The sequence below is a fragment of the Salvia splendens genome, chromosome 13 (assembly GCF_004379255.2).
Source record: "Salvia splendens isolate huo1 chromosome 13, SspV2, whole genome shotgun sequence".
NCBI classification, from domain to species: domain Eukaryota; kingdom Viridiplantae; phylum Streptophyta; class Magnoliopsida; order Lamiales; family Lamiaceae; genus Salvia; species Salvia splendens.
The window spans coordinates 8396227-8410200 of NC_056044.1; the positions used below are offsets into that span (position 1 = coordinate 8396227).

At 36.8% G+C, this 13974-nt stretch overlaps 1 protein-coding gene and 1 long non-coding RNA gene across 2 annotated transcripts; one reads left to right on the forward strand and one right to left on the reverse strand.

Moving 5' to 3' along the window:
* Positions 1–915: 915 nt before the first annotated feature.
* On the reverse strand, positions 916–1580 carry LOC121761392. The gene is made up of 3 exons (XR_006041975.1): positions 1499–1580; positions 1122–1209; positions 916–986 (listed from the first exon to the last, which is right to left on the reverse strand). It is a non-coding gene; the product is annotated as an uncharacterized LOC121761392 (long non-coding RNA).
* An 8910-nt stretch (positions 1581–10490) lies between these two features.
* On the forward strand, positions 10491–11538 carry LOC121761267 (histone H1-like). Its single transcript, XM_042156911.1, has 2 exons — positions 10491–10746; positions 10832–11538. The coding sequence occupies exons 1-2, from the start codon at positions 10552–10554 to the stop codon at positions 11429–11431; spliced, it is 795 nt and encodes a 264-aa protein (XP_042012845.1). The 5' UTR covers positions 10491–10551; the 3' UTR covers positions 11432–11538.
* Positions 11539–13974: the final 2436 nt, after the last annotated feature.

Here is a 13974-nt window from a genome sequence, read left to right on the forward strand (position 1 = left end):
CATTAATAGAGTACAAAAGCCCTAATTTTTTTCCACAACATCGGAAGAACATTTTGTGTCAATTAATTGGCAATCTGGGTTACCCAATTATGGTTTTCAAAATCGTCTTCTTTATTCGATTGGGTTCAATAAGTCATCTCGTTTGAAAGCGTCAAAATTCATTCTTTTTGTTTTGGTTTGCCAAAATTTCATGTGGTGCTGCTAGACAAAAAATTGGTAAGTTTTTATTTTAATTTGCTAATCTTTTCTTAGCAATATTGAACAATATACAGTGTTGGAATCGTTTCATATTGATGTGATGAAAAGATTGTGTTATTGAGGATTGTGAACAATCGTGATATCCATCTTCTATGCATATATGCTTTTGTCCATACTTTTTTTAGTTTCAAGTTTATGCTGCCAATACATATCTTTATGAAAGATTTGGTTTGGTGTCTTCATATATTTCATTTGTTTGACAAAGCAATTATATTTACTCCTAATTGCTTGTTGATAGATGGATCGAACTTCTAAAAAGAAAAAAATGTGTTGCATATGATGGAGGATATTATACGGAATTATCTTGTAGCTCGACTATGTATCATATACCTTATCCTCAAACGATTGGGTCGACACAATAAAAGGAAGAGAACTCAACTTGTACACCTTATAGCATCAACGACACAGTGCATAAACAAGTCAGCCACATGAACAGATTGGTTGGTGTTACTGACACGGACAGCCTGGTCAATCTTAGGATGGACCGGAATGCATTTGGTAGGCTATGTGCATTGTTCTGATAGCTGGGTACTCTTCGTGACAAGCGGTTTGTGTATATTGAAGAACAAGTGGCCATTTTTTAGGCGTATTAGAACATCACAAGAAGATTCGTATCTGCGGGTTTGATTTTTTGCGGTCGGGCCATACTATTTCATGCTACGTCCATGAGGTACTTCGAGCTAACTTGAAAACGCACACATTGTTTATCGTCAAACCTGAGGCAATACCTGATAATTATGTAGACTAGAGATGGAAACATTTGAAGGTACTTTATTGTTGTGACAAGGCCGAACAACAAAATATTTTATTTATAATTTTCACCAGATCACACTTATTCTTGTTGTTCAACGTGTTCGACTTACATGCCTTGAATCTATTATGTGCAGGGTTGTCTCGGTGCTCTCGATGGTACTCTCATAAATGTTTTGGTTTCTAATTCCGACAAACCACCTATCAAAACAGAGACTACAAATGCAATGATTTGTATATGCAGCAACAAAATACAGTGTTCATATTGACCTCCAAACATGTAAACACAAAAGAGAGAGTTTGAACCCAACAAACAGAATGGCTTAAATAAAACATAGTTTGTATATGTAGCAGCAAAATAGAGAGTTTGAATCCAACAATCTCAAACTTGAGATCCTTTACAAATATCAACAAAGAGAGCAACCATCACACATACCAAAATGATGTAATAGATGCATAAGCATATACCAAGTGTGCGGAAGGTACTTACCGTTGTGTGAGCTTAGGCGAATCGGTCGACATCGAATTGCAAGAGTCGCAATGAGGGTTTGTATGGAGGCAGACGACGGTAAATAAGAGCACAGAATTTACAATTCTGACGGGAGGAACAAATTATATTGCTAGGGTTCCATGAGCACAAAGTTGGAAATAAGGGAATAAGTTGAGGGTACTGGTGGAATTTTGATTAGTTCATTGTTGCAAGACACTCCAACCAAGCACAAGAAAAGAATTCGGTAGAATTTAGCCTTACATACCGTAAACCAAGAAAAAGAGATTTCCTAACCAACCTTCTCCCTTTTCTTGAGAAATAATATCTGACGAACCAAACCACCCCTAATCTTAGTCCGACAAAAGATTAAATGCTACAAGAAGGGATTTTGATAAGCCTTCAAAGATAAAAAGGGTGCTCAACATTGAGACTTTTGAAATGTTCCACAAATGTTCAAAGCTGCCCAAGAACAAACCCTAGAGTAGTATCTATACTTGGGGGGAGAGTTCCAAAACAAGCTAAAAATTCGAAAAGTAGTGCAAAATTGGTGAGTCGTCGGGTTTGTTATGGAATGCAGCCAACGGGTTGCCAAGAGTGCCTTGGGATACGCCGAACAAAAGCAACGAGTCGTTGGGTTTGTCAGAGGCTCGAATTTGTTGAGTCGCCAAGATTACAATTGGATTTCCCGAACAAAGCTGGCAGTTGTTGGGTTCGCGATGCTTACGAACTCGGCGACTCGCTGGATTTCTCAAAGTTTTATGACTCGCTCGACGAGTCGCTAGGTTCTCCAGTAATGCGAAGTTGACGACTAGCTGGGAATGCATGACTCTTCTCCCACAATCCACTCGGCTTCCACTCGACTCCAAACACGGTCTTCCGCTTTCGGGAGTCCATTGCTCGAGCTTCTTCCTCTATGGCTCGATTCCTTATGAGTGTGCTTAACGCGTCTTGCATCCATCGGGTCATGGATCTAGTTCTCGGTCGATGGAGTGCTGGGGTTTTTATACTAAAAGTTGCTTCGAGCGTACATATCCTTGTACAGTTACTCATGCATGTATACAAGAAACTCAACATCCACTTCGAACCTTTAATATGAGAATAAATACATTAATATAATAGTTTATTTAATGACACCGATGCATTAAATGAATGAGTCTACGACTTTCTGCATTGTAGGTCAAGTAGTGAATCTCATGGTTCATAATAGGAAACTTGATAGGCTTTGACTAACAATTGGAAAGGTTGCAGTGTTTGTACGATGGCTCTTTTCTCTCTAGGAAAGGTTAACAACACGGGTGTGGTATAACACTGAACTAGGGGTGTGCATTCGGGTTTCGGTTCGGTTTTTTGTCAAAATCGAACCAAAACCGAAAAACCGAATTTAGGTCAAAATCCAAACCGAACCGAACCCGAAAAACCGAAAAACCGAAACCGAAAAATCGAAAACCGAACTTAAAAAACCGAAAAACCCGAACAAAACCGAAAAAAAAACCGAAAAACTCGAAAAAATAAATATAATATTAATATATTTGTGTGTAATTTATTTTATTTTATATATACTAATAGAATATTTATATATAATATAAAATTAATAATACATATAATATATAATATAGTAGAATTTATTAAAAGAATATACTATATATTATATATAATATAATATATTAAAATATATTAAATTAATAGAATATATATATAATTCGGTTATTCGGTTTTTCGGTTTTTTTCTTCACCCGAACCGAACCGAACCGAAAAACCGAAATTTTTGTATTTTCAAAACCGAACCGAAAAACCGAAATAACCGAACCGAATTTCAAAATTTCGGTTTGGTTCGGTTCGGATATTCGGTTTCCGGTTTTTTTTGCTCACCCCTACACTGAACTGATCCTACAAGAGAGTATTCTTTATTGCTACTACTGAAAGATAGAGAGTTTAGTATTTTTTACTCTTTGCAATAATACTCCCTCCGTCCCACCTCAAGTGATTGATTTCTTTTTTGCTGTTGTTTTGCGAAGATGATAATAAATAGTTAAAGTGGAGAGAAAGTAAAGTAAGAGAGTCGTATCTACATTATTCTTTTACTTAATTTACTTTCTCCTCACTTTAACTATTTATTATCATTTTCACCAAGCACGTACCGAAAAGCAGTCAATCACTTGAGATGGTACAGAGAGAGTATTGTATATATGTTCATTTGATTATTACCACTTTAGCTTATCAAAATGCAAGGGTTTTTCGTAACTCAAAACATGATATCTTATGTGAAAATAATTAAAAGACTAGAATATATTAAGAATATTATTGCATTGAATTCGCGTGCCAAGGGTAGTATGGTTTTATCCCCAAGAGGTGTTTGGAAAAAGATTTTATTATTCAGTAAAATTGGCCAATTGGAATTTATTCCATGAATAATAAAGAGTAAAGCCCAAAATTGGTCCTGAACATATGCCCATTTTATCATTTTGGTCCTAAACTTTATCTTTTGAATTTTTTGGTCCTGGACATTTCAAATCGGATCACAATTGGTCCTCCGTCAACAATTCCGTTAATATTTAACGGTCAACGATTTTAATCACAATTTTGACCAACTTAAACAATTTTTAATTATTTAATCATCAAAAATATTTTTTTAAATAAAATCATAAATTATTTATTAGAAATAATTAAATAATTTTTAAATAATTAAATTATTTATTCCAACTTAAACAATTTTTAAATAACAAAATTATTTATGATTTTATTTAAAAAAATAATTTTGATGATTAAATAATTAAAAATTATTTAAGTTGATCAAAATTGTGTTTATCATAAAAAATCATAAATTATTTATTACAACTTATTTATTACAAATTAAACAATTTTTAAATAATTAAATTATTTATGATTTTATTTAAAAATAATAATTTTGATGATTAAATAATTAAAAATTGTTTAAGTTGGTCAAAATTGTGTTTATCATCAAAAAATCATAAATTATTTATTACAACTTAAACAATTTTTAAATAATCAAATTATTTATGATTTTATTTAAAAATATATTTTTGATGATTAAATAATTAAAAATTGTTTAAGTTGGTCAAAATTGTGATTAAAATCGTTGACCGTTAAATATTAACGGAATTGTTAACGGGGGACCAATTGTGATCCGATTTGAAATGTCCAGGACCAAAAAATTCAAAAGATAATGTTTAGGACCAAAATGATAAAATGTGCATATGTTCATGACCAATTTTGGCCTTTACTCAATAATAAATGAAATTCCAAACTTGAAAAATTCTTTGGAAAAGATATTAATTTAATTCAAGTCCCACAATAGACAAAATAATTAAATAAAGTAAATCTTAAAACACGAGAAATATTATAAATCAAAATGGAACCCAAGTTTTAGTAACATGGGAATTGGATGGGAGATCAATATTATTTAAATAGTGACACAAAATAATATTACATTGAATATATATTACGTCATGGGTTAATTGATTTAATTAGTAAATATTCATTGGGCTAGCCCAAACCAATTCTTCCTTGGATCCCTAACCTAGCCCACATAATACTTTATAAATAGAGATGAAAAGAAGACAATCAATTTTGTGCCCTAGCCTCCTCTAGCCCTAGAAATCGGCGCCCCCAGTGTAGAAGAAAGAAGAATTTTTTCTAGCTCTCCTCGTGTAGATTTAGATCCAATTTGTTGTGTTCTTCGTGACACAATTAGGGTTCTTTTCTTCGAAATTTCATCTAGATCTATTAAGGTTATCTAAGATTCGCCCACGCGAACGGATAATTACGAGCATGAGAATAGGTTAGAAGATCCGCGGTTGAGACAAGATCCTACACGTGGAGAAAGTGCTAACCACGTCAATCCTTTGAAGGATCAAAATGTAACAGTCGAATCTACAACAAATATGCATGTTTTATTTGTTTATGATGTGTTTATCGTGGGTCTATATACTCCCTCCGTCCACGAAAAATAGGGCACTTTGTGAATGTCACGAGTTTTAATGTAGAATTGGCAAAGTAAGAGAGAATGGAAAAAAGTAAGAGATGCGTAGTGTTAGTAGAATGTGGGGTCCACATTATTAGTATGAGAAAAAGGAAAAAAGTAAGAGAGAAGTAGTGATAGTGGAATGTGGGTCCATATTATTTGAATGTGCACTATTTTTCGTGGACAACCAAAAATGGCAAATGTGTCCTATTTTTCGTGGAGGGAGGGAGTATATTGCATGAAAATCGGATTTAATCACATAATCACCTAAATAGATCCATAAGGATCCATTTATATATGCGCCGTTCTGGTGCGCTAACCCCAACATGGAGGTCCTTCACGGGGTTGCCACATGATGTGTGTTGGTTGGATTCGCATCAACCACCGACTATTTAAAGCTTGCAGTTCCAACTTCAAACTATATTACTTTATATTCTTCACATCTACTCCTTTTGTTTCATAAAAATAAGAACTTTGGAAACGACACGAGTTTTAATGCAAAATTGGTAAAGTAAGAGAGAGGAAAAGAAAAATTAGTAAAGTAAGAGAGATGAAGAGAAAAAGTAGTGGAATTAGTGTTAGTGGATTATGTGGTTCATTTTCTAAAATGGAGAATTTCTATTTTTAGGAAACGGACAAAAAGGAAAAAATATATATTATTAGGAAACAGAGGGAGTATTAAGTTAAATCTTAACCAAAAAAAATGTTAAATCTTAACCCCTAACACTTGTGAAATCCATGTATATCACGTGAGACATCCCCACAAGGAATACGACTCAAGTGATGTGGGACAAATGGAAAACTAAGTTTTATGGAGCTCAGTTTGCCCAACTGGTTAGTCCAAAATATGAAAGTTTATGATTAAACTTGAAAAAATTACTCCCTCTATCCCCTAAAAATAGAAACTCTTTCATTTTTGGGTTGTCCCCAAAAATTAGAAACTTTCTATATTAGGAAATTTCTTTCTCTCTAAAGAGGTGAGACCCATTTTCCACTAACACACTTTTCTTTCTGTTTTTCTCTTACTTTACCAATTTTGCATTAAAATCCGTGTCGTTTCAAAAATTTATATTTTTAGGGGACGGAGGGAGTATAACCTAAATGACTCGTAGTCGAAATAAGTACATTATGTAAGATATCACGACGAAGGCTACATATTTTGTCACGTTGACCTAACTATATTTCGATTCTACTCCCTCCGTCCGCCATTAGGAGTCTCATTTCTTGGCGGCACGGGTTTTAAGAAATGTTAAGAGAAGTGGGTGGAAAAAAGTTAGTAGAATAGGGGTCTCACTTGTATATATTAGTTTTGAATGAAATGTGAGTGGAATAAGTTCGTGGAAGGTGGGGCTCTATTACCATTTATGATAAAAGTGAACCGAGACTCCTATTCACGGACAAATGGAGTATATAGCTTTATTTCTCTCATTTTATATACTTCCTCCAATCAACCATGTATGTCCATATTTGATCGGTCCGAACTTTAAAAAGTTATTGACTTTGTGTATAATAGTGATTGAAAAAGTTAGTAGAACGTGAGTTCTACTTTTATATACAGTTTTATAATAAATGTGAGTAAAATGAGTTAGTGGAATGTAAGTTTCACTTATTAAAAATAGTAAAAATTAAATTGAGACATTTATTAAAAATTATACAAATAAGAAAATATAAGATATTTAATGGGATAAGAGAGAGTATTTCTTATCCCATCAATTCGTGCAATAAATTGATTAAGTGGAGTATATAATACAAGTATTGAAATAGGTACATAAGGTAAGACATCAAGATAATGACTACATATTTTGTCACCTTGACCTAGCTAGTAATGCAATACGTTAGGAAAGAATTACATCAATGTTTGACATTACCTTGCCCTAATTTTAAATGTAACGAACTTCGATGCCAAGTCGATGAGATGATGTAATTATTTCATTTCAGATTGGTATCACGATTAGGATAAGTTAATGAACGGGTTATGCTCTATATTTGAAGTTTATCTATGCTCCTTTGTGTTGTGGCTAGTTTTTACTTGAAATATCATGTATTATTAGATGATATTGTTACTTCACGTGTATTGTTAATGTTGGGACCGGCGGACATCCCGACGGACTTCCCAAAAACACCTCCTGCCACGTCATAAGGACATCCCACTGCACAATGGCGGATATCCCGACGGACATCCACAATAATAAAAATTTACAAATTCACCAAATTAAACAATTTACGGAATTAAAATTTCGACACGAATACGGACGGAGAAAGTGCAATGATAATTTCATTAAATAAAAAAATAAAAAAAGTACATTTCAACAAAAAAAAGTCTAAACAAATTACATTCTAAATATCAACGACGACCCATCCGCGTCCATAGCTCTTCAATTATATCGTTCTGGAGTCGAATATGGGCTTGTCGTTGGCGCATGTCGGCAAATGCACGGACTCGATCGGCCTCTTCATGGGGTATCCCCATACGTACATTGGCGGTGGCCACGCCGTGGCTTGGATCGACAGCATCAACATCATCATTGGCAAAATCAGTCAGTGTTGGACCTTCATCTTCGACAATCATGTTGTGCATGATAATACATGCGTACATGATATCAGCGATGCTGTCAATATACCACAGTCGTGATGGACCCTTCACTGCCGCCCATCGAGCCTGGAGCACACCAAATGCCCGCTCCACATCCTTGTGCGCTGCCTCCTAACGACCTGCAAAATAGATTTTCTTTTCTTCTGTTGGGCATTTGATCATCTTCACAAAGACGGGCCACATAGGGTATATCCCATCCGCCAAATAATTGCCCATATTGTGCTGGTTGCCGTTGGCGACGAAACTGATGGCCGGACCAACACCATGCACTGGTCGTTGAAAAGGGGCGATGACTGGAGGAACATGTTCTCCCCAAACCACGGCTCCGGAGCGAAGTAGTCCTCATACAACCGACGGTGTGCAGCGATGTGGTCTCGGGGTACTATAGTTCGACGATGGATGGGTCGAGGTACCGCCGGCTGCTGCTGCTGCAAGGCCGCTTGTATCGCGCAATTTATCTCCCTGGACATAACGGCCCGCAACTGTTCTCTAATTCGCCGACGTACGTCATCAGAAATTCCACCACTACCACCCGCACCATTACCACTACCACTAGCCATTCTGGATATATAAAAGAAACGTAGAGAGAGAGAAACTCGTTAAAACAAGTGGTGCAAATGAAATGAAGTTCAACGAGCCGTATATATAGAGTTTTTTTTAAATGAAAAATAGGGACGTCCGTCGGGAACCTGCAATGGCGGACGTCAAGACGGGCGTCCCGACGGATGTCGTCGGAAAGCCATGGATCTGCAGTGTCCGCAGCGGACGTCCGCATCCACTCCTACGCCTAATGGCAAACGTCCTGCGCGGACGTCCGGCATGCCAGTCGGACGTCTGCCGGGACGGCCGCCGTTGTGGATGCTCTAAAGGAAGAAAGCAAAAGTGGAATTTTGTGGAGCTTTAGATGCTACTAGGTGATGGTGAGTGAGGTTGGAATCTTCAACCAAAGTATTTAAACTACATTTGTTGTTCTTTCACTAATTTACTCAGTCTTATTCTAGGCTTTTTTTCTTCAACAAATATATTGATGTTGATTAACTACACATTGATTTAGTACTATGTAAATTAGAGTGCACACATGTTAACCTTTGACGTGGCTGACAACATGATGAATTAAGAAGATTTGGACAACTTTGTTCATTATCATATTAAAAACAATACTACTAGTAACTCATAAAATTTGGAAATAGTGAAAAATATTATGTCTAGTGTAACCGTTAGAGTAATTTGGAAATAGTAATCATTAGAATAATTTGATATGTGAATTAGTCCTATAGCATGTAGTATAACAGTATAACTGTACAAGTTCAATGGTGTGCTAAAAGAATATACACTGTGCATCCCATTGATAATGTTTTTTTGAAGTAAACTAGGATGATTAGGTGTTTCTAAGCAGATCTTGGCGATTAAAGATGGTGTCAAATTAAGGTTTTTAGAAAAAAATTGAGTTTATATGCGACATGTTTTGATGGTAAATTACCAAAATAAAATGTTGTTTTTGTTCAAAGATAGGTTTGCCATGTAAATTGGTATTTGCGCGTAGATTACGGAAACACGAAATCTGCTATTACAAAATCTTATTATAAAATTCGGTATTATAAAATCTTATGGAAACGTTACACGTGTCAAAAATTTACGTTACATTACTTTTTCTTACGCTACGATGCCAAGTGTTCTCATTTTTTGGCTTCAATTCTTCAGCACAACAACATGGTGACATTTATTGTTAATCCAGAAGGTGTAACATTGCTCAATGAAAAAAAATCATAATATAAGATGATTTATGACAAAAAACTTACATTACATGGGTTGAGACTACACACCATACACTAGCTAAGAATATTTGTTCATCTTCCCTTCAATTCAAACGAACATTTCTCCAATCAAATCTCAATGGATTTACACGATTCCTGTTTCTAAACACTCCCCACATTAACCTAGAACAGGATCCAATATCAAAATTAGCATTACATCCCAAGCATTCTCACACAATACTCCGAAACCACGACACGCTCCGTGAAAACACTTGTCTTGACCACTTTACGTTCCGAGAGCAATATCTCCCTAACCGCTTACCTTCGACGCACAAACGAACATTCCCCTGAAACCTTAGGAAGTTCCCTACAAAATAAATCAAGATTCGGAAAATTCCATACACCCTAGCTCGAGTTATCCCCAAATTAATCAAGCATAGAAACACACCCCAATCCCCTAAAACTGCCAATATCAACTAATGCTTTTACCATCAGTCCTACTCACCCAGCCCCACAGCCGTAGATTAGATCGCATCGCACGGTCTAAATTCAAAATTTCAAAACCCTCTCAATCCGCGTCAGCTGCCTCTCGACCAATCAGATTGCGTCTTCTGTATATTAAATCCGCTCAATTTCGCCTTCAGACTTGCACCTTAACTTGGTATTCATAGCTCTACAACATAGATCTGCAGCTCGATCTCCTTAATTCCTAGCTGAATCTCCCATGGCTGCCACCGAAGATCCAGTTGTTCCAATCGAGGATGAGGCGGAACAGCCAGCCGTCGAGGATGCTGCCATTCCCAAGGAGGAGAATCCGCCGCCGAAATCCACCAAGGCGAGGAAGGCGGCTGCCCCAAAGGAGAAGAAGGTTCCGGCACCGAGGAAGCGCATATCTCCCTCCCACCCTCCCTACTTCGATGTATTAAACGAATCTAATTTTCTAATTTGTTTTGAATTGTGCAATTGTGGAATGGGATCTGATTTCTCCTCGTTTGCGCATGCAGATGATTAAGGAGGCGATCGTGGCGTTGAAGGAGAGGACTGGATCGAGCCAGTACGCGATTCAGAAGTTCATCGAGGAGAAGCAGAATTCTCTGCCGTTGAATTTCAGGAAGATTTTGCTGATTCAGCTGAGGAAGCTCGTCGAGAATGACAAGCTCGTGAAGGTGAAGAACTCGTACAAATTGCCGTCAGCTCGTGCTTCCAGAACCGCCGCCGCTGCGGCCACCACTGCGGCGCCTGCTAAGAAGAAGCCTGCTTCTTCTGCAAAGCCTAAGGCCGCGCCGAAGGCTGCTGCTGCTGCGAAGGGGAAGAAGACTGCGGCGAAACCTAAGCCGAAGGCTAAAGCTGCCCTTGCGAAAGCGAAGACTGCACCTGCAACGAAGGCCAAGTCGGTTGCCAAGGCCAAGCCTGCGGCGAAGCCAAAAGCTGCAGCCTCTGCTAAGGCGAAGGCGGCGCCGAAGAGGAAGGCACCGGAGAAGCCTAAGGCTGAGAAGAAACCGCCTGCTAAAGCGTCCAGAACTTCCACCAGAACAACTCCGAGGAAGGTGGTTGCGGCTGCAGCTGCTAAGAAAGCTCCGCCGGCGAAGAAGGGGAAGAAGTAGAAGATGAGGGAGGGGTAGTTTCGGTAAAAAAAAGGTGTTTGTTTGGATAGTATTGTAAATTGACATTGGGTTCTTTTGCTTATAGAACGGATTCTTTTTCTTTTTTATTTTTCCCTCCCAATTTTGCAATTTTAGGGGTTTTTTTTTCTGGGTTTTATTAAATGCAATGGGTATATATTGTGTATAATATATCGTTGTTTTCAATTGCGTATTATCCTGTAAATTTATAGCTGACATTGCTGAATAGCTACTCAGCCAGGCTTGCAAAATTGCAGTGTTGATTTTAAATATGATGATTGAACAAGTGAGAAATGTGGGATTCTATTCCAAATTTGCAAAGGCAATATATGGGTAACTTCTACGCCCTTCTTGATTGTAATTTAAAGTTTTATGGTGAATATTGAATTTGTTTGTAACTTGTTTTTATAAATTATCACCAATTAAGGATAGTATATCTCGATTGTTGTGGCTTTCTTTATCTATATGATCGCTTAAATGTGTAAAGAAATATGTTAAAACTTAGTAGCTAACAAGTATTCATGGAGATGGATTGATAAAGAAATAGCTCAATTCCATAAATATACTGATGATACATGTATATTATTCCAACAAGTAGGTTGAGAGAGAGAGAGAGAGAGAGAGAGAGAGTTGTGTATATTGATTTAGTGATTCTTTTTATTTTATATTTCTTGTGAGCTTGATCATCTGTGCTGAATTCTTTTCATATGGAGCTGTTTCTGATTCTTAGATTTCTTAAAATAATCTGGAACTTGGAGTCTGGAATAAATAAGATTGAAAGAGTAGTATACTAGACAAAATAGATAACAAAATAAATGAATAAGAATGAAAGATTTGACACTTATTAGTGAGGATATGTGAGATCCTAAGGGTGTCCACTATAAGGTGGACACGCCCAATAGCCTCGCCCCAGTTTTTTGTCCATAGCCCCGGATTTTTGTCCATAGCCCCAAAATTCTATTTCTGCCACTATAGTGGACACCTTCAATAGCCCCCAAATTTTATAATCAATTTTCATTTTAAAAATAAAAAATTTTGCACGCGTCGACCGCCGCGCCGGAAGCTGCGGTCACTATGACCGCCGCGCCTATAGGCACGCCTCACCCCCACCAGCCGCGTCCTCGCCCCGCACGCGGCGAAGCCGTTTCCGCCCCCCTCCCCCGTCCTCAGGCGCGGCGGCCACCCCAGCCACTATGACCGCCGCGCCTCCCGCCTCGCCCCACACCCCTCTTCGGCGACCGCCGAGCCGCTCCCATAGTGGACACTCTAAGATCCATTAGAAGTTACCATATACTCTCTCCGTCCAATAGAAATAGGGATTTCGGCGATGACCCGAATTTTAATTTAAAATTGATAAAGTAAGAGCGATGTAAAAAATAAAAAAGTGATTGAATTATTGTTATTGGAGAATGGAACATACCTCACAAGAGAGAAAAATTTGCCAAAAATGAAAGATGACTATTTTTGTGAGACGACCCAAAATGAGAAAAAAGAACACTATTTTTATATGACGGAGGGAGTATGATGCTTTAACTAGTTATGTGTGTAATCAACAATCTATAGGTGTTCGAAATGAGGTTTAGAATACATAAGGGGTCGTTTTAATAATTCCCAGATTCTTGCTAAGATATCAGGTTAATAGTTAATTGAATGAAAAGCTAGTGAAATCAATATCATAGAATTCCCGCTTTTGCCTAATCTAATCTCGTGTTTTATTTGATTGCTTTATATTTTCTTGGTCAAAAATCCTTTCCAAAGCACCTACAAGATAGTATTTGAAAATCAAGCTTTAGTATTCAGTAGTGATCATTAATACCCTTGTTAACTTTTAGCTATATTAGAGTAACATGTCCAATTAACAATTATTTTAATGCTAATAAATAGTGGATCACCTAATTCGATGATGAGGTATGTCTTCGCCAATCAATGCACATTGCATGAAAATGTCTCCACCGATAAGGCTTCCATGTAAATGTAAAAATAGACACTTTCATTTGTCATATCCGATAGTTTAACTTACTTAAGTTGTTTCTCATCCCAAACAAAATGCGAAATATGTTCATTTTGTAAATAACGAAGGGATGGATCTTCTCGATAATTGTTCTCTAGACAAGCTAGTGATTAGGTAGTGCTAATTGCTAAACAATAATAACTACATTAACTTCATAAATCAAACTAATTAGACATCACATTATTAACCCTAAAATTTTTAATACTACTACTAATCAACGACAAATAAATGAGCATGCTCTAATCAAAACTTCCAATTACATGTAAACACAACACCAAATACACATAATACATGACTATAAAATCAAATCGTCCTCATCATAGGAAGAATTTACAACAAATTTTCAAACCCTAATTTTTTATAAAATATCAAAACAACAAAAATAGTGGACAAACAACATAATAATTATACTCTCCCGTCCGTGAAAAGTTGTCCACTTTTATCATTTCGGTCCATCCGCGAAATGTTGTCCACTTTGCTCCTTTTTTTTCATTTTTGGTAAATGGAGTCCACT

Bases quoted from the DNA above. Each gene is read 5' to 3' on its own strand.
- LOC121761267 (XM_042156911.1), top strand. From the start codon at position 10,552: ATGGCTGCCACCGAAGATCCAGTTGTTCCAATCGAGGATGAGGCGGAA. The intron at 10,747-10,831 runs GTATTAAACGAA...TTGCGCATGCAG, and splicing joins CCCACCCTCCCTACTTCGAT to ATGATTAAGGAGGCGATCGT.